The sequence below is a fragment of the Phyllostomus discolor genome, chromosome 2, assembly GCF_004126475.2.
Source record: "Phyllostomus discolor isolate MPI-MPIP mPhyDis1 chromosome 2, mPhyDis1.pri.v3, whole genome shotgun sequence".
Lineage (NCBI taxonomy): Eukaryota > Metazoa > Chordata > Mammalia > Chiroptera > Phyllostomidae > Phyllostomus > Phyllostomus discolor.
Window position 1 is genome coordinate 123,403,883 of NC_040904.2, and position 23,329 is coordinate 123,427,211.

The 23,329-nt window shown below is 38.3% G+C and overlaps 1 protein-coding gene across 8 annotated transcripts in view; it reads right to left on the reverse strand.

The window, feature by feature from the left end:
* ERC1 (ELKS/RAB6-interacting/CAST family member 1) overlaps positions 1-23,329 on the reverse strand; it is a 557,388-nt gene that overhangs the window by 72,781 nt on the left and 461,278 nt on the right. For 6 of the 8 annotated variants that reach the window (XM_028531610.2, XM_036018479.1, XM_036018478.1 and 3 more), the window contains one exon: positions 20,974-21,072. In XM_028531610.2, the coding sequence (XP_028387411.1) occupies positions 20,974-21,072 (99 nt within the window). Of the gene's footprint in view, positions 1-19,459; positions 19,527-20,973; positions 21,073-23,329 lie in introns of all 8 variants that reach the window. The other 2 variants (XM_036018481.1, XM_036018482.1) reach the window with 1 other exon arrangement.

Sequence of the window (23,329 nt, forward strand, 5' to 3'; positions counted from 1 at the left end):
CAGTCCTGCTGTAACTGTTTGTTGCACTCACGTGCCACAAAATTTCTTGGCATTATTACGTCTGATAGATAGATGGAGCTGAAAAACAGCAAACTGCTTGTTGCCTGCTGGGCAAAACACAGTAACAACCATACTGCATCATTTCATTTTCTTCTCTCTTTAAAGCAACGTACCAGTTACACTGGGTGTGGAGGGGAAGGCCAAGTGGAGTTGCTCAGAGTAAACAAAAAGAACCTTCTACCCTTGACAATATCTCAAAAACTAAGGAATAACATGGCAAAGGAGGTGAATCTAAATTATAGGGCTCCATCCTTTGGCTCCTTCAAATACTCTACAGGAATAGATAAAAGAAAAGAGCTAAGTATGAGATTTGACAGCTTATCTGTGCAAGAGCTCCCCAACAGAGGCCAGTCTCTGCAGGAGACTCTTCTGTGATTAGCAGTTATTTCAAAGTCAGGTTACAGGTGTCTGCTTGCATGCTGTGTATACACACAGAAGAGTTGGAGAGTACACAAAAGCAATTTGCCATTAGTCATATTATCATGTCAACTCCAGTGTCAAATCAAACACAACAGACCATGCAGATGTTTAGAAGTCTACTACTGTGGCCACTGAGAGTCTCATTCTGTGTCTGAAGCCTCTGATAGACATGGCTCCTCATTAAACAGTGCTAAACAAGAACATGGCCTCAGAGGTTACCGGTGGATGGGAAGAGAGTTTACCTATCACTTGGAATGCAGGGGGAAAATAGAAATGTATCTGTAGCTGTGTAAACATATCAGAAACAGGTACCTGTGCTATTTAGAGAAAGACAAATCACATATAGCAATTTGATCTCTTACTGCTAAAGCTGGAAATAGGAAAAAAAGGACAGGTCAGAAAAATTTGTAACTGGGTATATATAAAAATGCCCATGTATATGGTTGGAGTGACAGAGGGGTGCAAGGGCAAGATGGGAGGAAGGATCTGAGCAGAGGGTCCTAAGCCAGTATTTTCAGCTTTAGTACAGCTTAGAACTCTACAAACCTGAGAGCACAAAAGAGTGCCTCAAGAACTGAAACCATGTCAGACCAGGAGGCACAAAGGGTGTCTCCTTAACTTTTTCCTTCCATTACTACAAACTGACAAAATGCTAGGTTCTCGGTGAGCTGGCAGCTAATTCCAGCAAAGGTATGGGTGTCTACCCCTACCTACCACAGCTTGCTTTGTCTCCACGCGCTATTCTTCTTTTCCTTTCCTCTCTACCTCTTCTCTCTCCTTCTGACCTACGCATGTGAACAATCTTTATTTCTAGTCCACACATACACATGTACCAAAAAGTGTCACATATCTGAGATTCTAAGAGGGATCTTGGCTGCTCTGACTGAGTTGTTCTTCCTGGATTTATGTCTGTCACAGTCAATCAGGAAGTCATATTTAAAAAGCAAATTCTTTCTGAAATTTTTATATGCCATGAACAAATTTCATGGACTAACAATTCCAGACAGACATCACCACCTTTACCTTGGGAGTAATCCAGGCTTTGAGTGCGAAAAAAGATTTGAGAAAAACAAAAGTTATGAAGACTTTTTCCTATCTAGTTCTTTTAAAAATATATTTTATTGATTATGCTGTTACAGTTGTCCTGTTTTTTTTTTCTTTTCTCCCCTATATTCCCCTCCACCCCGCACCAACCCTTCCACCAGCATTCACTCCCCTTTCCTTAGTTCATGTCCATGGATCGCGTACATAGAACTTCTCCATTGGCTTCTCCATTTCCGATACTATTCTTAACCTCCCCTATTTTGCACCTACCATTTACGCAATTATTCCCTGTACCTTTCCCCCATTCTCCACCCATCCACTCCCTGCTAATAACCCTTCATGTGATTTCCATTTCTGTGATTCTAGCTCCTGTTCCAGTTGTTTGCTTAGTTTTTGTTTTTATAGGTTCAGTTGTTGAGAGTTGTGAGTTCCTTGTCATTTTATTGTTCATAGTTTTGATCTTCTTTTTCTTAGATAAGTCCCCTTAACATTTCATATAATAAGGGCTCGGTGAGGATGAACTCCTTTAACTTGGCCTTATCTGAGAAGCACTTTATCTGCCCTTCCATTCTAAATGAAAGCTTTGCTGGATAGAGCAGTCTTGGATGTAGGTCCTTGCCTTTCATGACTTGGAATACTTCTTTCCAGCCCCTTCTTGCCTGCAAACTTTCTTTTGAGAAATAAGCTGACAGTCTTATGGGAACTCCTTTGTAGGTAACTGTCTCCTTTTCCTTGCTGCTTTTAAGATTCTCTCTTTATCTGTAATCTTGGGTAATGTAATTAGGATATACCTTCATGTATACCTCCTTGGGTGCAACTTCTTTGGGACTGTCTGAGCTTCCTGGACTTCCTGGAAGTCTATTTCCTTTGCCAGAATGGGGAAGTTCTCCTTCATTATGTTTTCAAATAAGTTTTCTTTCTCTTTCTTTCCTCCTTCTGCCACCCCTATGATTTGGATGTTGGAACATTTAAAGTTGTCCTGGAGGTTCCTAAGCCTCTCTTCATTTTTTTTTTTTTTTTGGAATTCTTGTTTCTTCATTCTCTTCTGGTTGAATCTTTATGTCTTCCTTCTGGTCCAAATTGTTGATTTGAGTCCTGGTTTCCTTCCCTTCACTGTTGGTTCTCTGTATATTTTTATTTCACTTTGCACAGCCTTCTCTTCTTCCTGTTTTGTGACCATACTCAACCATTTCTGTGAGCATCCTGATTACCAGTGTTTTGAACCCTGCATCTGATAGGTTGACTACCTCTCCATTGCTTAGTTCTATTTTTGGAGCTTTGATCTGTTCTTTTATTTGGGCCTTTTTTTTTTTTTGGTCTCTGCTTGCCTGTTATATAGGAAGGGGTGGAGCCTTAGGTATTACTAGGGCAGAGTAATGTACTTTGCTTTGTTGTGGCGCTATATGTGGGGGAGGGGTCCGAGATGGAACAATGCTACTTACTCGGCTCTCAGCTGGCTTTCAGTCACTTCCCCTCCTACTCACAAGCAAACTGGGCCCTTCTAGTGCTTATTCCTGGGTGAATGGGTTTGTTCTAGCACTCTGTGGGTCTCTCCAACAAATTCTCTTGTGAGGCTGGGAGTTTATCCCACCACTGCAACACCCACAGGTTTTTACATCTAGAGGTTTTGAGGTTTTATTTCCCCATGCAGGAACCCTAGGTTGTGTGGTCTGTCTTGCTCCCCAGTTGTTCCTCCCAGTTTATCCACATGCAAATGTGGGACTGCCTGTTCCTCCAGCTATCACTTTGCTGTATGTCCTCTCTGCCCCAGCTGCCTTTTTCCACCCCTCCCACCAGTTTGAATGAATGTTTCTTCCTTAACTCCTTGGTTTTCAGACTTCCATACAGTTTGATTCGCTGGCAGTTCTGGTTGTTTTTTTGTTCTTAAATTTGTTGTTGTCCTTTGGTTGTGAGAGGAAGCTTCATCTTGGCTGGATCCATTTCCTTTATTTGAGAATAAAGCCTCCCATATAGTCAATGAATTAACCTCCTCCTCCCCCACAACACACATTCTTACAGACATCACCATTTCTACATTACTAGTCATTGATACCTAAGCAAAGCTCTATTATTTGAGGATATAACTGTGACTGACAAAACAGGCTCTGCACAGAAGTACTAGAAATCCTCCAAGTTGTGGCTGATGTTATATGTTGTAAGTTAACAGCCAGGGGAATTCAGGATTAAATAGCCTGGGGTACGTCAAGCCTTTTGTGTACATACAACCCAGTCTTTGGGAGAAGGGCCCATGTGCTCTGATTCCCTCCATCTAACCCAGGGCTCCTTACATGCTGACGGATGATCAACTCAGAGGTGCAGTGGCACAGTGAAGCAGTCGCACTGGAATGGGAGAGACAGAATGATCAGAAAGAGCAAAGCCTAACATTTTGACAAAGCTGACAGGTCCTGAGAGAGTACTAGCAAGTGGAAAAATAAGGTGGAAGCAGGCTGAGGGAGAACGTTTCAAGGAACCAGAAATGCGGTACATCTGGGCTGAAGCCTGTGAAGCTACATGATCTGACAAAGAGTAAGTAGGCTCCTGGTGCGGTTGTGAAATGTCTTCATAGTGGGAGGAAAAAAGTTAAGTTTGTACAGAGTCTCTATAATTGTTTTATAAATCAGGTTCTAACCCTGCATTTTAGTATAGGCACCCACATCCAAATTTGTAGTAGTTTTAGTGAGGAAATACAAAGGATACAATCATGTTTCTGATATAATCAGAGTACCTAATACATACTATGGGTGTTTAGAAAATAGGAAACAATAGAAGAGTGAGACAGAAACTCTGCAGATAAGGCAAAGAAGGGACAAGAGAATGAAGAAACACACATTTTCTTCACCATGTTAATCTGTTCATTTAGTGCTTTGCTGTGGCCTCTTTTCGGGGAGTCATACATTGTGGGTGTCACAGACTTTAACTGTGACTAAGAGGAAGAATAACTATCTCTGTGCTTTAACCAATATGCCCAGATATATGCGCCACAGTTTGGGGGGATTCTTCCCATTTAATTGTCTTATGGGTTTCAGCTGCTACAATCCCCTTACATATGAGATGCTTCTGCTGACAAGAAAGAGAAAGCCTTTCTTGGAATATCTACAGGGCACAAAGCCTCTGTCATCTTATTCATCTAAGCACTAAGATCTCATGTTATTTGGTCTGATATACTTCTGTTATTCGTCTAATAACCAGCCACATGTCATTTTCAGATGTACCTCTTCAAAGAACACTGCCAAGTGTTCCTAAGGCTGACAAATTTGTGTCAGACAATGTTGTGAGTTCGGTGCCGTACATTCAATATACCTGAAGATTTCATTAATATGCCCATCTCAATGATCATATATTCTGTGCTCAAGAAAAAAGCATCAGGTTCATGTTACTGAAGACACACAAATGTGTACACACACAAATGCACACACAGGATAGTCTGCTTGGCTGCTTGGCAGAACTTCTTCTGGAGTTCCTGCATCTTCGGGTCTCTAGGAGCAATTCCAACTTGTACCTTCTAGGAAAGCAGGTGTTTGCCTGGCTGCTTGCCTTATGTGCTCTCATGTTAGTTATTCCCCTCATGAAAGTTTTTGTTAGTTAGCCATGGAATTGAATTAACTTAGGTATAGGCTTCTGCATCTCATGACTGTAACTAAGAATTTTATCTATTTGAACATTTTTTTGGCAAAAACTGCTGTGGCATCTCACACCTAACAGTGCTACATTTCAAGCAGACACAGACATGTCTATTCTTTAGTGCCAGCTGGCCGTGTCCATGGCCCTGATCCATTAAAACACCATAGGCATGAGCATACAGGCCCTTCATTGGTAATCATGTTAATTACTGAGCATTCAGTTTCAGAGACTGTGATGAGAAAAGGCTTTTTTACCCAGAGGCTGCCCTCAGCAGAGACTGATTTGTGTCACTTACGTTACGTGCTATAAAATCTTTTTTTTAAAATTTTATTTTAATTATTGTTCAAGTACATTTTTATGTTCTTTACTCCCATTACATGCTATAAAATCTTTGCACTGTCTTGATGACTCTGTGAGGCAGTGCAGAACTACAGAGCAGTGCAGTGCGGGACTTAGGGCATGGGCTTTATAGACAGACTGTCTGGCTTAACTCCAGGACCTGCAACATTCCAGCTATGAGACTCAGATGAGTTACTTCTGGGAAAGTATTTTTTGTGGAATTGTATTAATCCATATGTCCACCACATACTAAGCTTCTTCTATAATTATTAACTATTGTTATTTCCAAGAATCTGTCTCACCATCTGTAAAATGGGAATAATAATGTTCATCCTTGTGAGGACTTGACTACATGTAAAATGCAAGTTAGCTGACATTCAGATCCTGAGGACATTTAACCCTATCTTTGCCCTTAACTGTATATTCGGTGACTGTGGATGATGAGATAATGGCATGGAAAGTAATGAGAAGGACAAAGAATTGGATAAGCAATACAACAGGCCAGAGGTTGGTAAGTTATAGTCCACGGGCCAAATCCAGCACTGCGAGCGGAATAGTTTTGACAAGGTGTGTGGTTCACAAAGTATAAAATATTTACTATTTGGGCCTTTACAAAAAATCTTTTCCAATTCTTAAGATAGACCAATTCCAGATATAGGGTAACTATAATATGAGAGAGGAAATGCTTATAATTTTCTCACAGATTAGGTAAAGATAATTATTGTTTTTATAAAAATTCAATTCATAATAAATATTACCTGCATGAATAGCAATATCAATACAAAATAAAATACTAGCTAAACAGAAAATTGGATTTAGCCATTGGCATAAAAAGAAAGTTCATAGTTGCAGAAATTTATAATCAGCAAAATTTCATATACACAAAACCCTGTGTAGTAAATAAAATCTTCATAAAATAAAATCTTAAATTATTTTATTTTTTAAGATTTAATTAATTTATTTTTAGAGAGGGAAGGGAGGGAGAAAGAGAGAGAGAGAGAGAAGCATCAATGTGTGGTTGCTGGGGGTCATGGCCTGCAACCCAGCCATGTGCCCTGACTGGGAATCGAACCTGCGACACCTTGGTTTGCAGCCCGTGCTCAATCCACTGAGCTACGCCAGCCAGGGCCGTAAAATAAAATCTTTATAAAATTTTTATAAATAATAAATACAATCTTTATAAAATTTTACACATGGAAAGTAATTGATATTAACATGCTTTAATAAAATAAGGATACTGAAAAATTAGACATTTTCAACTACATGCATAGAAAACTGATGAAGAAATTGATTAAATTAACTTAGTTTTAACTCCAGGAAATATTCAGTGAAAATTCCTTGACATTGGAATAACCTGACTTAAATGTTTGTGAATAGGTCAAATATTTCCATTGAGTCATACATTCTCAAAGTTAAACAAGTATAAAACATTAATTGTATCAAAACAGCAGCCTGTACTCATTTTGAGTACAGAACATAAAGATGTTAGACATTTTGGAGATCTAAGTTGCTTACGCTCTTCTCCTTGCCCCACTTTCTAAATGAAAAAAATGTAAGACCCAGAGAAATAACCCGACTTGTAAATACAGTTAGGACATGTTCCTTGCGTCACAGCTTGCTGCTTTTCACCTTGACCAATTACAGAACATGAAGGCTTTATTTCACTGCTATGGGAATAGTTCCTGTGGGCAAGTGAACTTTCTGAACTGTAAGTGGGCTTTCATGTTGTGTTCTCTATTTTCTAAAACAAAGAAGACTAAAAACAATTTGGGACATTTATAGAAGAGCCGAAGCTTCTTGATAATGAATACATCCCCATTTCTTGAGCATTTCTATTATTGTACCCATTTGGGCCCATGAACAGAACAGAGTATTCTCCAGAACAGAGTAAGTAGCTCCTAACTGGCCTTGTTTCCAGCATTTGCACCTTTCCATCCATCCTCCACGGACTGCAATAGCATACTAAGGTCTCCATGATACCTGCTGCTGACTACACCAGCCTCACGGATTGTTGCCCCCCAACCCTCATTCTGTGGCAGTTTTAAAATCAGTCCACAAATTCTGACATTCCTTCCTTCAAAAACTGGGCCTAAGACACTCTGCTCCATCAAGTGTGGGATGGTCTTAGTGAGGGCTTCTAAGGGATAGAATGAGGTAGAAGTGATGGTGTTTGTAACTTCTGACTCTAGGTCACAAAAGACATTAGGGTTTCCTCCTTGTTTTCTTCTCTAGAATCACTGAGTTTGGGTGACATCAGCCACTGTGTCACAAGGACATTCCAGCAGCCTTGTGGACAGAACTGTAAGGTAAGAAATGGCAGGCTGTTTCCAACAGCCAGCATGAACAGTGAGTGAGCATCTTAAAACTGGATTCTCCACCCCTAGAACTGGTAACTGCAGTCCCACCTGACAGCTTGACTATAACCCCCTAAGAAACTCCCAGTAAGAACTAAGGATCAGTTAGTTCCTAAGCTGCTCCTGAATTCCTGACCCACAGAAACCACTGAGACAACAAAGGTCTCTTGTTTTATGCTGACAAGTTTTGGGGTAATGTGTTATGTAGAAATAGGTAATTATCAACTATTCATAGTGGACTACCAAGATCATACCAAATATGTTATGCTGGGTATGCTTCTGTATCTTCGCAAATGCTGTCTCATTGTCTAACACTGCACCTGCTTGGCAGATGCCTAGTGCTCCTGCAAGAGGCAGCTCTCGTATCACCTCCTCTGTGAACCCTTCTCTCTGTGGAGAACTGGGTTTTTTCTATTGCACCTTTCATAGTGTTTTCTGTTGAAGAAAATAGGTTGTTTAATATTTGTTTTAGACGGGCATTTTAATCCATGTACCTAATGCAGTGTAGGTATGAGGTAGACTACCAATAAATATTTTTTTTAGTTCATTTTCTCATTTCAGTCAGTTTTTAACCGAACAATAAAAACTTCAAACCACAGATGTCAATGATAAGGACTGTGGAAAATGTGCTTTTCAGTTTGTTAAAACATAAATTTAGGGATGAACATCTTGGTTTAATTTCTGAAAGATATAACAATATGAATACAAAATTTTAAACAGTGACCCACCAACAAAATGACTATGATGATGTAAACTTTTAAGATGTTTTCACTTAATACCAAAATGCTGAAAGCAAAATTTGAATAGTTTATTTTATATTTACAAGAAAAGAAACTGAACCCAGATAGTCTGAGAGCTTTCTAGGTGTGCCAAATCCCTCCTCATGCAAAAATTTGTGATTCTAGTCTTGAAATGGAGGAAGAAAGGACAGTATATATTCACTGTCGACTATCTTTCAATGAAAAGAAATGAAATCTTGCTAACATGTTGTTTGCCTTAAAACCTGAATTTTCACCAAAAAGAATCAGCCATCTGTTTTAAATATTTTAAAGACTAAGCCTCTATTTGTGCTCTGCTTTGATCTTCTAGGATAATGGGAAGACAGTGATACAGTCCAGCTACACCTCAATCAAGTGTGCTCATTTAATTCATCCCAGAAACGCTGGCTGCCAGAGCCAGCTGGAAACTGCAGCCTCCCCATCCCAGGACCAGGAAGAAGGAGGAAGACACATCAAGGGAGAACAGCCCTTTTGTTTTGGTTGCTGATGCATTTTTGTGTCCAAGAAAATATTCCTTTAACCCAAAACAGATAGTAATCCTAAAGACAGAGAATATAGAAAATAACAAATTAATGAGGAGCTGAGGACAAGTTAATGAAAGGAATACTGCAGAACCCTATTGTAACAAGACTATTGTTTAATAGTTCAGATAAAATGTGAGTCAAATCATATACTCCAGAACATAACTCTACAAAATAGAAATACGATATAATAGGCAAGTGTTAAGCCTGTTTTCCAAAACTGGTATTAAAAAAGGGTTCTATCATATGTTAACTGAGGGTTGTGGGTAATGAACTTGATACATTCTAGAAGATGCACTGGATACTGACTGGAGCCATGATCAGTTTGGGAAATTGATAAACATGAATAGTGTCGGATTATAGGAAACCTTGTTAGGGTACTGAGGAAATTAAAAGGTTAAAAATAGGTACTACTAATGCATAAGACTAAACAAAATGCACAAAACTTTTCTTGAGGGTAAAACTCACCAGTTTTCTATTCAATAAATACTGAGTTCTGTGGGGTCCCCATATTTTCAGATGACTGCAAAAAACAATCAAGTTGTGAAGAATTTTTTTTTTCACTTTAAGCACGAAAATATTTTTATTGTCCAGGAAAAATGTCTAAATCATAAATAATGCCACAAACAAGAGGAATAGCTCTTCCTCATATGACAAATGCTCATCATCACTAAGAAATACACTCATGGATTTAAGGGCACATGTTCCAGAGATTTTTTAAAAATATATTTTATTGATTATGCCCTGGCTGGCATAGCTCAGTGGACTGAGCGCGGGCTGGGAACCAAAGTGTCCCAGGTTCGATTCCCAGCCAGGGTACATTCCTGGGTCGCAGGCCATAACCCCCAGCAACCGCACATTGATGTTTCTCTCCCTCTCTCTCTCTCTATCTCCCTCCCTTCCCTCTCTAAAAAATAAATAAATAAAATATTTAAAAAATATTTTATTGATTATACTATAACAGTTGTCCAATTCCCCCCCTTCATTCCCCTCCACCCTGCACACCCTCTCCCACACACATTCCCCCCCTTTAGTTCATGTCCATGTGTCATAAGTTCTTTAGCTTCTCCATTTCCCATACTATTCTTGACCTCCCTTTGTCTATTTTCTCCCTACCATCTATGCTACTTATTCTCTGTGCCTTTTCCCTCTCTCCTCCTCCCACTCCCCTGTTGCTATTCCTCCATTTCTGTGGTTCTATTCCTGTTCTAGTTGTTTGTTTAGTTTGTTTTTTGTTTTTGTTTTAAGTGTGGTTATTAATAATTGTGAGTTTGCTGTCATTTTACTGTACATGTTTTTTTATCTCCTTTTCTTAGATAAGTCCCTTTAACATTTCTTATAATAAGGGCTTGGTGATGATGAACTCCTTTAACTTGACCTTATCTGAGAAGCACTTTATCTGCCCTTCCATTCTAAATGAAAGCTTTGCTGGATAGAGCAATCTTGAATGTAGGTCGTTGCCTTTCATGACTTGGAATACTTACTTCTTTCCAGCCCCTTCTTGCCTGGAAGGTCTCTTTTGAGAAATCAGCTGACAGTCTGATGGGAGCTCCTTTGTAGGTTACTGTCTCTCCTTATTTCTTGCTGCTTCTAGGATTCTCTTCTTCATTTTTACCTTGGCTAATGTAATTATGTTGTGCCTTGGTGTGTTCCTCCTTGGGTGCAACTTCTTTGGGACTCTCTGAGCTTCCTGGACTTCCTGGAAGTCTATTTCCTTTGCCAGATTGAGGAAGTTCTCCTTCATTATTTGTTCAAATAACTTTTCCACTTCTTGCTCTTCCTCTTCTCCTTCTGCTACCCCTATAATTGGGATGTTGGAATGTTTAAGGATGTCCCGGAGATTCCTAAGCCTCTCCTCATTTTTTAAAATTCTTGTTTCTTCATTCTTTTCTGTGTGGTTGGTTGTTTCTTCCTTCTGGTCCACTGCATTGATTTGAGTCCCAGTTTTCTTCCCATCACTATTGGTTCCCTGTGCATTTTCCTTTATTTCACTTAGCATAGCCTTCATTTTTTCATTTAATTTGCGACCAACATCAACCAATTCTGTGAACATCCTGATCACCAGTGCTTTGAACTGTGCACGTGATAGGTTGGCTATCTCTTGGTTGCTTAGTTGTTATTTGCTGTGGAGCTTTGATCTGTTCTTCCGCTTGGGACACTTTTTTTCATCTTGTTGTGCCTGTTATGTATGAGGAGTGGAACCTTAGGTGTTCTCCAGGGTGGGGCAACCCACAAGGCTGCGTTGTGATGCTGTATGTGGGGGTGGGGCCCGAGAGGGAACAATGGCGCTTTCTCTGCTCTCTATCAGATCAGTCCCTTCTGCCACTTCCCAGAAGCAAACTGGGCCTTTCTGGTGCTAATTCCCATGTGAGTGGGCTTGTGCACATTCTAGGACCCTGTGGGTCTCTCCAACGAACTCTCCTGTGAGGCTGGGAGTCTCTCACTGCACCTCAACCCTCACAGGTGTTTTCAATAGTGCTCTGAGGCTCTATTTCCGGCCGCTGGGACCCTCGGACAGCCTGGTCAGCCAGTTGCCTTGTTAGCAGTGCTTCCCTTCACAATCGCCACATTGCTGGGTCTGCCTGTTGCCAGCCAGCACCCGGGGTCTGCTAGGGTCCGCATGCTGCAGTCTTGTAAGCCCAGGATGCCTTACTTGCCTGGTGCCACCGCTTTTTATGCTATGACCCCTCTCCGCCCAGCCACCGGACTCCACCCTTCCTACCGGTCTGGATGAATGTATCTATTTTAAATCCTTGGTTGTCCAACTTCCATACAGTTCAATTTCCTGTCACTTCTGGTTGTTATTTTGTTTCTAAATTGTTGTTGTCCTTATTTTGGTTGTATAAAAAGGTATGGTGTGTCTACCTATGCCTCCATCTTGGCTGGAAGTCCCAGAGATGTTTAAAACACTATAATTTTCTGTCTAAAATAAATTGAGTGACAGGACAATGTCACCTTAAATTATTCAACAGAAACTACAAAAATGTAGGGTGTTTCTGTGGCACATCATACTTAAGAGAAAGGTCTCTTCCAATCACTTACAACTTACTCAGGTGGCCTAAGAGGTCTCTACCTCCACAGACCTTATGTAATCACTGAGCCTGTCAAGAATCCCTTAGAACCACAGTGCAGAGGTGGTGGCTCCTGCTTCTTTCTGTTGCCTGAAAATCATCTTCAGGTCTGAAGAAAAAGTCACCTGCCACTATGGGGTACTGCTTAGAGGTAATTAGGTCTGACAACATTTGGGGATAACCTCCTATGCTATGACACATTGGAGTGGTATCTATCTACATTGCTACTTAGGCAGTATTGATGAATGTGGCAGTTAAAAAAATACTTTTGTTTTTTTGGACCTGCGTATATGTCTGTTTTGGAATGCAGTTGTTTCCTTCTTGAGTTTCAAATATAAGACTACTGTAGTCATATCACACACACACACACAGGCTCTGTCTGGGCTTTTAAAAGAAAGAGTAGGTGAAAGAGAGTTTGAGATACTTCTGGGCTGGTGAGCAGTGGTCAAAGAAATCCTAGTTTGTGAATAAAATATGTAAATTTACTTGGAAGGCCCCTATGTTCTACTTCCTGGGGGCATAAGCATCCAAGTGGGCCAAGAGGGCAAAGGCAGCCATGGCAAAGCAATCACATTAGTCATAATGCTTCTAAAACACAAAAGTGTTTTTGTAAGAAAAAAGTAATCCTTTTCAAACCCTTAAAAAAAAAAACAGATGAGGAGGGAATGCTTCCAAATCATTTTATAAGGCAAGTACTACCCTGATACAAAAACCATACAAGGATGCCACAAGAAAATTACAGGCCTTTATCCTTAATGAATATATATAAGCAAACCAAATTCAACAATACAGTATAAGGATCATACATCATGATCAAGCAGGATTAACACCCACAAATCTGTCAATGTAATACACCATATCATAAAAATAGAAGATAAAAATATATGATCATCTCAATAGATGCTGAAAACACACTTGACAAAATTCAACATCCATTGAGATGAAATCTCTCAATAAAGTAGGTATAGAGGGAACATACCACAGCATAATAAAGGCTATATATGATAAGCCCACAGCTAACAACTGTGAAAAGCTGAAATTATTTCCTGCTAAGATCAGGAACAAGACAAGGACGCCCACTCTTGCCACTTTTATTCAACACAATATTAGCCTAGCTGGATCAATTAGGCAAGAAAAAGAAATAAAAATCATACACATTGTCAAGGAAGAAGTAAAAATATCACTATTTGCAGAAAATCTGTTGCATTTCTATACACTAATAATGAACTATCAGAAACAAATTAAGAAAATCCCATTTAAGATTATATCAAAAGGAATAAAATACCTAGAAAAACATTTAACCAAGTCATAACTCAATAAAAGAAATTGAAAAGGACACAAAAATGGAAAGATATTTCATGCTCACAGATTACAAAAATTAATATTGTTAAAATGTCCATACTACCCAGAGCAATCTTCAGATCAAATGCCATCCTTATCAAAATTCTAAGGGCATTTTTAACAGAAACAGAACAAAGAACCTTCCTACAATTTGTATGGAACCATAAAAGACCCCAAAGAGCCAAAGCAATCTTGAAAAAAAAAACTGAGCTAGCGGCATCATGTTCCCTGATTTTAAATTTTGGATTGGCTGAAAAGACCGTTTAGTTTTTCTGTAAAAGAAAAGACAGTTTTCATTTTCACCAATAACTATTGATTTGGATATTTTGAGTATGTCAGCTATCTTCCCTGTGGTAGAACACTGATTGTTCTCAATCTCTCGATTTGATTGCTATCAATTTCAACTGGTCTACCTGACCTGGAGCATTGTCCAGCAAAAAATCAGTGTGAAACTTTGCAAGCCACTTTTGACACATTTGATCAGTTGCAGCACCTTCTTCATACACTGCATAAATCTTTTTCTTTTGTGTTTCACTTGTGTTTTTACCTTTTTTGAAAAAATAAAGCATGATATGCTGGAAATGTTGCATATTTTCTTCCATCTTCAATATTAAAATGGCTACACAAAAATTCCCCAATTTTGATGTTTTTTCTAAATGCACACTAATATGACAGCTGTCACAATACAACCTAACAAAATTGTTTTGAATGAGGACAACTAAGTGCTATTAGAGCCATCGTATGGAAAAAACCAAATGAACTTTTTGCCCAATCCAATATATTATAAAGTAACAGGAATTAAAACAATATAGTACTGGCATTAAAAGCAGACACAGAGAGAAGCAGAACAGGGAGCCCAGAAATAAACACACACAAATATGGTCAATTAATTTATGACAAATGAGCCAAGACTATAAGATGTGGACAGAAAAGTCGCTTCAATAAACGGTGTTGGAAAAACTGGACAGCCACATGTGAAAGAATGAAAATGGAACAATATCTTATACCATACACAAAAAATTAACTTAAAATGGGTTAAATACTTAAATGTAAAACATAAAATCTTAAAATTCCTAGAAAAAAACATAGGTTGGTAAGCTCCCTGACATACTTCTTGGCAATAATTTTTGAACTGACAACTTTTAATTGACATTAAAAAACAAAGGCAATGGAAGCAAAAGTGAACAGCAAATCTACATTAAACTAAAAAGCTTTTGCACAGCAAAGGAAACTACCAACAAAATGAAAATGTAACCTACCAAATGGCAGAAAATATTCTCAAATCATTTATAAGATAAGTGTTTATATCCAAAATATATAAAGAACTCATACAATTCAACAGGCAAAAATTCCAAACTACCTGATTTAAAAATAGACTGATGATCTGAACAGACATTTTTCTAAAGAAGACATACGGATGGACAACAGGTACATGAAAAGATTCTCTAATCACTAATCATCAGGGAAATGTAAGTCAAAACCACAGTGAGATTTCGCCTCACGCTTGCAAGACTGGCTATTATCAAAAAGACAAGAAATAAGTGCTGGAGAGGATGTGGTGAAAATGTAAACTGGCACAGTCACTATAGAAATCAGTATGGAAGCTCCTCAAAAACTTAGAACTACCCTGTGATCCAGGAATTCCACTTGCATTTGTCTGTAGAAGATGAAAACACTAAATCAAAAAGATAAATGTATCCCTATGTTCATCGCAGCATTATTTAAAATAGCCATGGGAACAGCCTAAGTGTCTGTTTGATGGACAAATGGCAAAAGAAATTCTGATACATCCCTGGCTGGTGTGGCTCAGTGGATTGAGTGCTGACCTGTGAAACAAGGGTCACTGGTTTGATTCCTAGTCAGGGCACATGCCTGGGTTGCAGGCTGGGTCCTCGGTGGGGGTGCATGAGAGGCAACCACCCATTGATGTTTTTCCCTCTCTTTCTCCCTTTCTTCCCCTCTCTCTAAAAATAAAGAAACTAAAATCTAAAAAAAAAAAAAAAAAAAAGAAATTCTGATATATATATATATATATATATATATATATATAACTATACATTATATGTATTCTATTATATATATCCATATATACAATGTCTACATATATAATGGAGTATTATTCAGTCATAAAAAATGAAACCTTGCCATTTGTGACAATATCAAAGGACCTTGAGGACATAACTCTAAGTTAAATAGATCAGAAAGAAAGACAAATGCCAGATGATCCCTTAGGCCCGGCCTGGTGGCTCAGCTGGTTGAGTGTTGTCCTGTACACCAACAAGATTGTGGGTTTGGCCCCTGGTCGGGGCATGCATGAGAGGCAACCGAGCAATGTTCCTTTCTCACATCAATGTCTCTCTCCCTCTCTTCCTCCCTCCCCACTCTCTAAAACCAATAAGCTTGTCCTGAAGTGAGGATTAAAAAACCCCTAAACAAACAACCACCTTCCTAAAAAAAAACACAAAAAATCCCAAGCTCATAGATAAAAAGAAAAGCAGACTGGAGGTGGTTAGAGGCAGGAGTAGCAGGTGAGAGAAATGGATGAGCTGGTTTTGGTTTTTATAAAAAAATAATTAAATAAATTGAATAATAATAAACAGGAGAACATAACAGAATTATTGTATTTTATACTATAAAAGGGTATTAGTAATGGCTATTATCAAAAAGAGAACAGTGTTGCTAAGGATGAGGAAAAGGGAACCTTTGAGCACTATTTGTAGAAATGTAAACCGATGTAGCCACTATAGAAAACAGGTTCCTCCAAAAATTAAAAATAGAACTACCAAACAATTCATCAATTCCACGTTTAGGTACATATCAAAAGGGAAAAAATCACTATCTCAAAAAGACAGCTGCATCCCTACATTCACTACAGCATTATTTATAACAGCCAGACATAAAAACAACCTAAGTGTCCACTGATGGATGAATAGATAAGAAAATGTGGTACTTTTATACAATGGAATATTAATGGCATAAAAATGAAGTAAATACTGCCACTTGTGACAGCATTGAGGGACCTTGAAGGTATTAAGCCTAGTGAAGCCAGTGAGACAGAGAAAGAGAAATACTGAATGATCTAACTTATATGTGAAAATTAAAAACTGGCATAGATATAGAAAGCAGATGGGTGGTTGCTGGAGGAGGAGGTTGGTGAGATGAATGAAAGAAACAAAGGGTGAAAATTTCCAGTTATGAGGCAAATTAAGTCCTGGGGATGTAATGACAGCATGGTGACTAAATTAACAAAAAATTGTAACTATGTAAGGTGACGGATGTTAACTAATTGTGGCAATCATTCGGCAATATATACAATATACCAAAACATTATGCTGTATACCTAAAGCTAATACAATGTTATAAGTCAATTACCTCTGAATAAAACAGGGATATGGGGTGTTGTTATGCAGAGAAAGAGCTCTGGTTTAAATAAATATCAGGAGAGCAGTTAAATGGAGCCAAAGTTAATTAAGACATACATTTATAAAATTGTCCTTCAGGGACATAAATTTGTCCATGACATACTCCAACTCTTTTATTACCTCTCCATTAAAACCATCTTACATTGTATGTACAATCAGATTATTATTTTTTCTTCATATCTAAACTAGAGTGCCTACTCACAATGTCATTATAAAGTTATTTTTCTTGTCATTCCTTCAATATTAAATATCAGAAGGCTAGGACCAATGCACAGTTAATCTGGGAGGTAACTAACTTCCTAAAGTACTTTTGTATCCATAGCATCTCATCCTCTATGAGACTTTCAAAATATGAGTATTAAAAAGAAACACAAATTTTATATATAAAGGAAACAATCATATTATCTGGCAATTTGCCACCCCTATAATACCAGAAAGTCAATATTCAATAAATACTCATTGGATGCCTATTACTGTATTTTGCCATGTATAATGTGCACTTTTTTGCCAAAATTTTTGAGGGAAAAATAAGGACATCCGCTATACACGGTATAATGATTACATACCATGGGTATAATGGGTATAATAACCCCATGAATAATGCACACAAAAACACGGGTGGGTATTACACATGGCAAAATACAGGGTATTTGCCTGAGAACACTTAAAGTGACCTGTACTGTCACTTTATACTGCTCCTGGTGATGTAAGACTAATAAAGTAGATTTCCAGACAAAGAATATTCCCAGAAATAGAGGGATATTTTGTAACAAAGGTCAGTTTATCAGGAGTACACAATAATCATAAATGGGTATGCAAATAATAACAGAGCTTCAAAATACAGAAAGCAAAAATTGACAGAACTCAAAAGACAAGCAGAAAAATTTCAATTAAACTTGAAGATTAACACTTCTCTCTCAGCAATTAACAGATTGGATCCCTCTACCTGAACCACAAAATTTTTTTAGTTAAGCCATGGAAGACCTGAACTCTATCAAGCACCAGGACCTTATCGATATTTATACAACACTATATGCAATAACTAAAGAATACTGTTCCCTTCAAGAGCACATGGCATGTTCACTAGATGGACCACGTCCAACTAAAATATAATCCTGTTCACGTTCACGTATGTGGGGGAGGTGCTTCCAGCTAAGGCATGGTGAGAACTTTGTATGTTCTGCTAAAATAGACCAGGCAGGTTCATTTAGAAGGTAAGTCTGGCGAACAGCATTCAACTACTTCCTGACCCCACATGCTTCATGATGACAAATACCTACCATGGTAGGATGCAGAATGGGTAAAGAGAATTAGCATACCGATTCTCTCAACTGAAGCTTTGTCTAGCATGCCACATTCTAACCCATCGAGCTTTTTGATTGGTACTGGGTATTTCACATCCTCAGGATAAAGTAATTTGGAAAGCGTCCCATCTTCACAGTACATGCCCCTTTCCACAACTTACCTCATCATCCTTCTTGGCTGTGTTTGCTAGTGAGAGGTCTACACATGTCCCATCATTTTAAGAAGTATAACACCAAGACACAGACTTTTCAAGGAGAACTGACTTGAAAAGAGTGAGATCACTAATAAGCATGGGCAGTTAATCCAGGGAGTGCAAGGGGCACCAATACATGTGAACTTATTGATCATAATTATTATTTTTTTTTCCTAAGAAAAGGATTTCCTTAGTCAAACCTCCAGGGCATCAGATCAAAGGGAGATATTGCCACAGCTGGACTATGTTTTCCAGCCAACTGGCATGGAAAGGAGAATCTAGACAGTGTCCTGGCAACTGTTTAACACAGCAGCAATCTGTAACAGACAGGGAAAGAATTCTGTAGGCTGCCTTTTAAAAAAGTGTTCCTTTACTTCTCCTTATTTTTGAGGACAGTTTGAGAGTGATGTCAGAGCCCCAGGGGATATCCTTGGTAGGCACTCTGGAAGAATTACTGACCTTGAGAATTCAGAGCATTCTTCTATAAATAGAAACAAAAGGTTTTATTTCACAGTGCAGGTTGCCTTTTTAAAAAAGACTACATATTTATATTTAATTATCATAAAAAGTATATCCCAAATCTACTGGTAGAATAGTTGGTCAATTTTCTATTTCCAGTTTGATGTAAGTCTCTGTAAACCTTACCAGGACACTGTAAAATCACACTGGATGGAATACTTTGTTAATAAAATCGCAACAGGAGAAATTTATTTATATGCCCTGGAAGTTCTCCCAAAACGTACTTAAAAATTATAAAAGTGACTATTAAACACACAACAAGGAAAAAAAAGCCACAAAACCCAAACCCCATTATGTCAGAAGCACAGCAAGACACAAAGGAATCATGTGAAAAGGAGAAGCCAGACAGCACACCAAAAGATTTTATGAATTACAGAAAAACAAGATATGAGAATGATTGTGTAAAATAAAGAAAATTAGAGCAAACAAGCAAAAACTATTTCTGAAGTTAAGGAAAGCCGTTTCTCACCGTTCTGAACAAAATGGCTGCACTAAGACCATCTGATTGGCTATGCCCATATACCCTCCTCCTCATCCTACGGGCGGAGGCGGCAAAGGGAAGGGAGCAGTGCCCCAGAGCAGCATGGGAATGAAAAAGAGTTGGTTAGTATTTAAAACAAAGACATAAGCATAAGTATTAGCGGAAAATGGTCTCTAATTCTTGACTCATTTTGTATTAGAGTCTAATTCCCTAAACTACCAAAATTAGTAATTAGTTTGTCATTACACTCTATGCTTCCTACCTTTCCAAGATGCTGTTTCTATCCCAGGGCTTTTCTGGGCAAAATTATCAAGGTGGAGACTTTTCTGTACTATTTGCCTTTTCTTTAACCTTTCTCCATTTCTGTTTGCCTCCCATGAATACCAGGCATCTATCTTGTATTTATTATTGAAACCTGTTTCGAAGAAAAGATCTAATACCCATATTGTATACACTGGCATAAATTTAATCCTAGGTATCCAGAAGCAAGTGCAGAAAACAAAATGATTTCCTGGGAGAAAAAGACTGCTGACCTCAGGCAGACAGCTCTCTATTTTGCATACACTACAGACTGGCTTGCCTAAGGTTTAGTAAAGGTCATCATACTATGACTATACCTTCTGAATTTTAGAAGAAGAATTGCAGTTTGGGTATTATTGCTGCTTTCATCTGTAATATTTCTTTTTCTCCTAACATCATGGCTATCATTTAGTAGAGATGTTTAGTGAGGGAGTTTCCCTTGACTTTTTGATCATATGGATGTAATTATTTAACTATTTTTTTTCCTCCTCAGCTATACATTTTAAGAATGAGTGTGATGAAGATGTTGAAATCTGATTTTGGCAATGGGATATGAGGTAATCTGTTCACCACTCTCTCCCATCCATCATTTTCAACATCTTGGGAGAGTTCCCTTCTTGCAAAAAACTACAGTTATATATGGTTCCCTTCAGACTCATCGATGCTTCTTTTGCATGGATGAGAAGTTGAAGGCAACAATTTTCCTTGAGAATGACATATACTGGGGGGATCCTCCAAGGAAATGGAATAAAGAAACTGTGTTTCAATTTTCATGTGTAATAGGTGATGAGCAGAGACTCCGAAATCTGCAGTTACAGAACAGTTACTTCTACCCAGAGCTGTGCCGCATTGAGCTCACAAGACTCTTATTTTTCTAATAAGGTATTATTTCTTTACTGAGAAAAGCAGGACAGTTACAAATTAGTATGTATCTCTGCAAAGATTAAGATTTTTTTCTCAATCTAATTTAAAAATTCTTTATCGTCCTCAAATCTTTTGAATAACTCCTCTTAAAACATTCGCATAATCCACCACCTTCCTATACAGAACTTGAATTTGTTTCAAAAAATGTGAAGGAATTTTCAGAAACTTATTATTTTTATTTTTCTAACTTATACCCAAGAATTTGTAGCATGACAGTACAAAATACATCAAAATAAGAGCATGTTGGTTTTTTATAACACATTCAAGAGCACACTTACCTGGTCTGGGGAGGGTTTATGATTGCTTTGATTGGAATGGGAGGATCTAAAGTGATCATCCTCATAGTTGTCGGCCATAAGCTTCATTCGATTTTGAGTCTAAGAAGAAATGATTCATACGGTTAAATTTAGATTAAAATTCTATGACACTGCAAAGTAATAAATACCTTAAGAATGTCATAAGGAAGGATAAAACTAATCCTGTCTGAAATAAAATAAACAGGATTTCTGAGGATATTGGGCAAAAAAAAAAGTTTAGGCACAGCTATGAATTGAATTGCGTCCCTTCAAAATTCATTTTGGAGCCCTCTCCCCAATGTGACTATAGATGGAGGTAGTCTTTTGGAGATATTTAAGGTTAAATGAGGTCACTGGGGGAGTCCCTAAGACAGGAGGACTGTGGCCTCGTAAGGCCCTGGTTTTTTTTCTCTGCCATGTGAGGACACAGTAAGAAAGTGTCTTCTCCAAGCCCAGAGACAGCTCTCTTATCAGGAACTGAATCAGCTGCCACCTTGATCTTGGACTTCCCGGCCTCCAGAATTGTGAGAAAATAAGTTTCTGTAGTGTAAGCCACTAACTCTGATATTTTGTTATGGCAGCCTGAGCAAACTAAGACAGGCACCTAAACTGGTACAGGAATTTAAGTGGGGAGGAGGAATAATCTCAAATTAAGCACTTTAAGCACTGCTTGTTTTCATTTATTTATTTATTTTTAAGTAAAGACTGGATTACACTATACATAGGATAGGACTCTGTAACTATTTTTTCACTTCATGATATACAAACCCATCTTTCCATGTTCTGTAAGAACTACGCATCCTTTTTAACAACTATTCCATCTAAGGGGGAAGTTATATAACATACAGATCATAAATATTAGGAAAAAAGTTATCTATAAATGAAGTGATTACATACCTAGAACATCTTCAATGATCAAGTGAAAAACTAGCACAACATATAATAAACTCAATAATGTGGTCCTGTAACAGTGGGGAATTGCAGCAGTGGGAAATGGTAACCCACCCATTTTTTGACATTGTTTCTGTAAATGCTGATTCTAATGTGCAGCTTACAGATAGACAGCATGCTTGTGTAAGAATCCTAGGAATTAACTTCAAAATATACAAACTCTGACCTTCAGGCATTCCAGCTCTGGGAGATTTGCTGACCTCCAAACTTATGGCCAGGATGATGTGAAGCCACGATAAACTCAACAAGGATGACACACACTGGACCATCATTTGCCTTATCAGTATGTACTGTGCTATTCTGCACATAGGGAACTTCTCAACTCCTGCCTTTGATCTCTCTGTTCTGTTCCCCTCTCCCTCCTTATGAAAAACTCTGCCTCCACTGAGAGGTGGGGATGGGCTTTGAGACGAGAGTCCCCCATCTTCCAGGCTGCTGGCACCTGAATAAACCATGCTGCTCAAAATCTGCCTCTTGAGTATTGGCTTTCAAAGTGGCAGACAGCTGGACTTGCATTCGGTTACAATCAGACAGAAGCTACATATATAACATTCAATATTTATCTTCAAACCACAAACAAACAATCCTCTTCTTCAACCCTAGACTAAAAGAGAATTATTACCATTACTTTCTTTACTCAAATGAAAGAGGACTTAACTGGTGATTCTATATGATTGGTTAACTTAAGCCCTGAATACATGGGGGAAAAATATATATGTAGGATACCCCAATACCCTGGAATTAATCTATAAAAAATTGTGTGTTAACATATTTAAACTTCAGTCACCTTCAAAGCAACTCTCCACTTGATGCAATACATCTATCAAGACGTTTTTCCCACTACTCAAAACAGTCTTTAAACTGGTCATTTTTGATGCCTTTCAGTGCTTCTGCCATTTTTTTGTTTCACCTCTTCCATGTCGGCCAAACATTTCCCTTTGAGGATTTTTTTCTTTTAAATATATTTTATTACTTATGCTATTACAGTTGTCCCATTTCCCCCCCTCCTTCCCCTCCACCCTGAACACCCTCTCCCACCCACATTCCTCCCCTTTAGTTCATGTCCATGGGTCATTAGTTCTTTCCCTTCTACATTTCCCATACTATCTCCCCCTGTCTATTATCTTTCTACTGTCTATGCTACTTATTCTCTGTACCTTTTCCTCCTCTCTCCTCCTCCCACTCCCCTGTTGCTAATCCTCCATGTGATCTCCATTTCTGTGGTTCTGTTCCTCTTCTAGTTGTTTGCTTAGTTTGTTTCTGTTTTTGTTTTAGTGTGGTTGTTAATAACTGTGAGTTTGCTGACCTTTTACTATTTTTTATCTTCTTTTCTTAGACACATCCCTTTAACATCTCATATAATGAGGGCTTTGTGATGATGAACTCC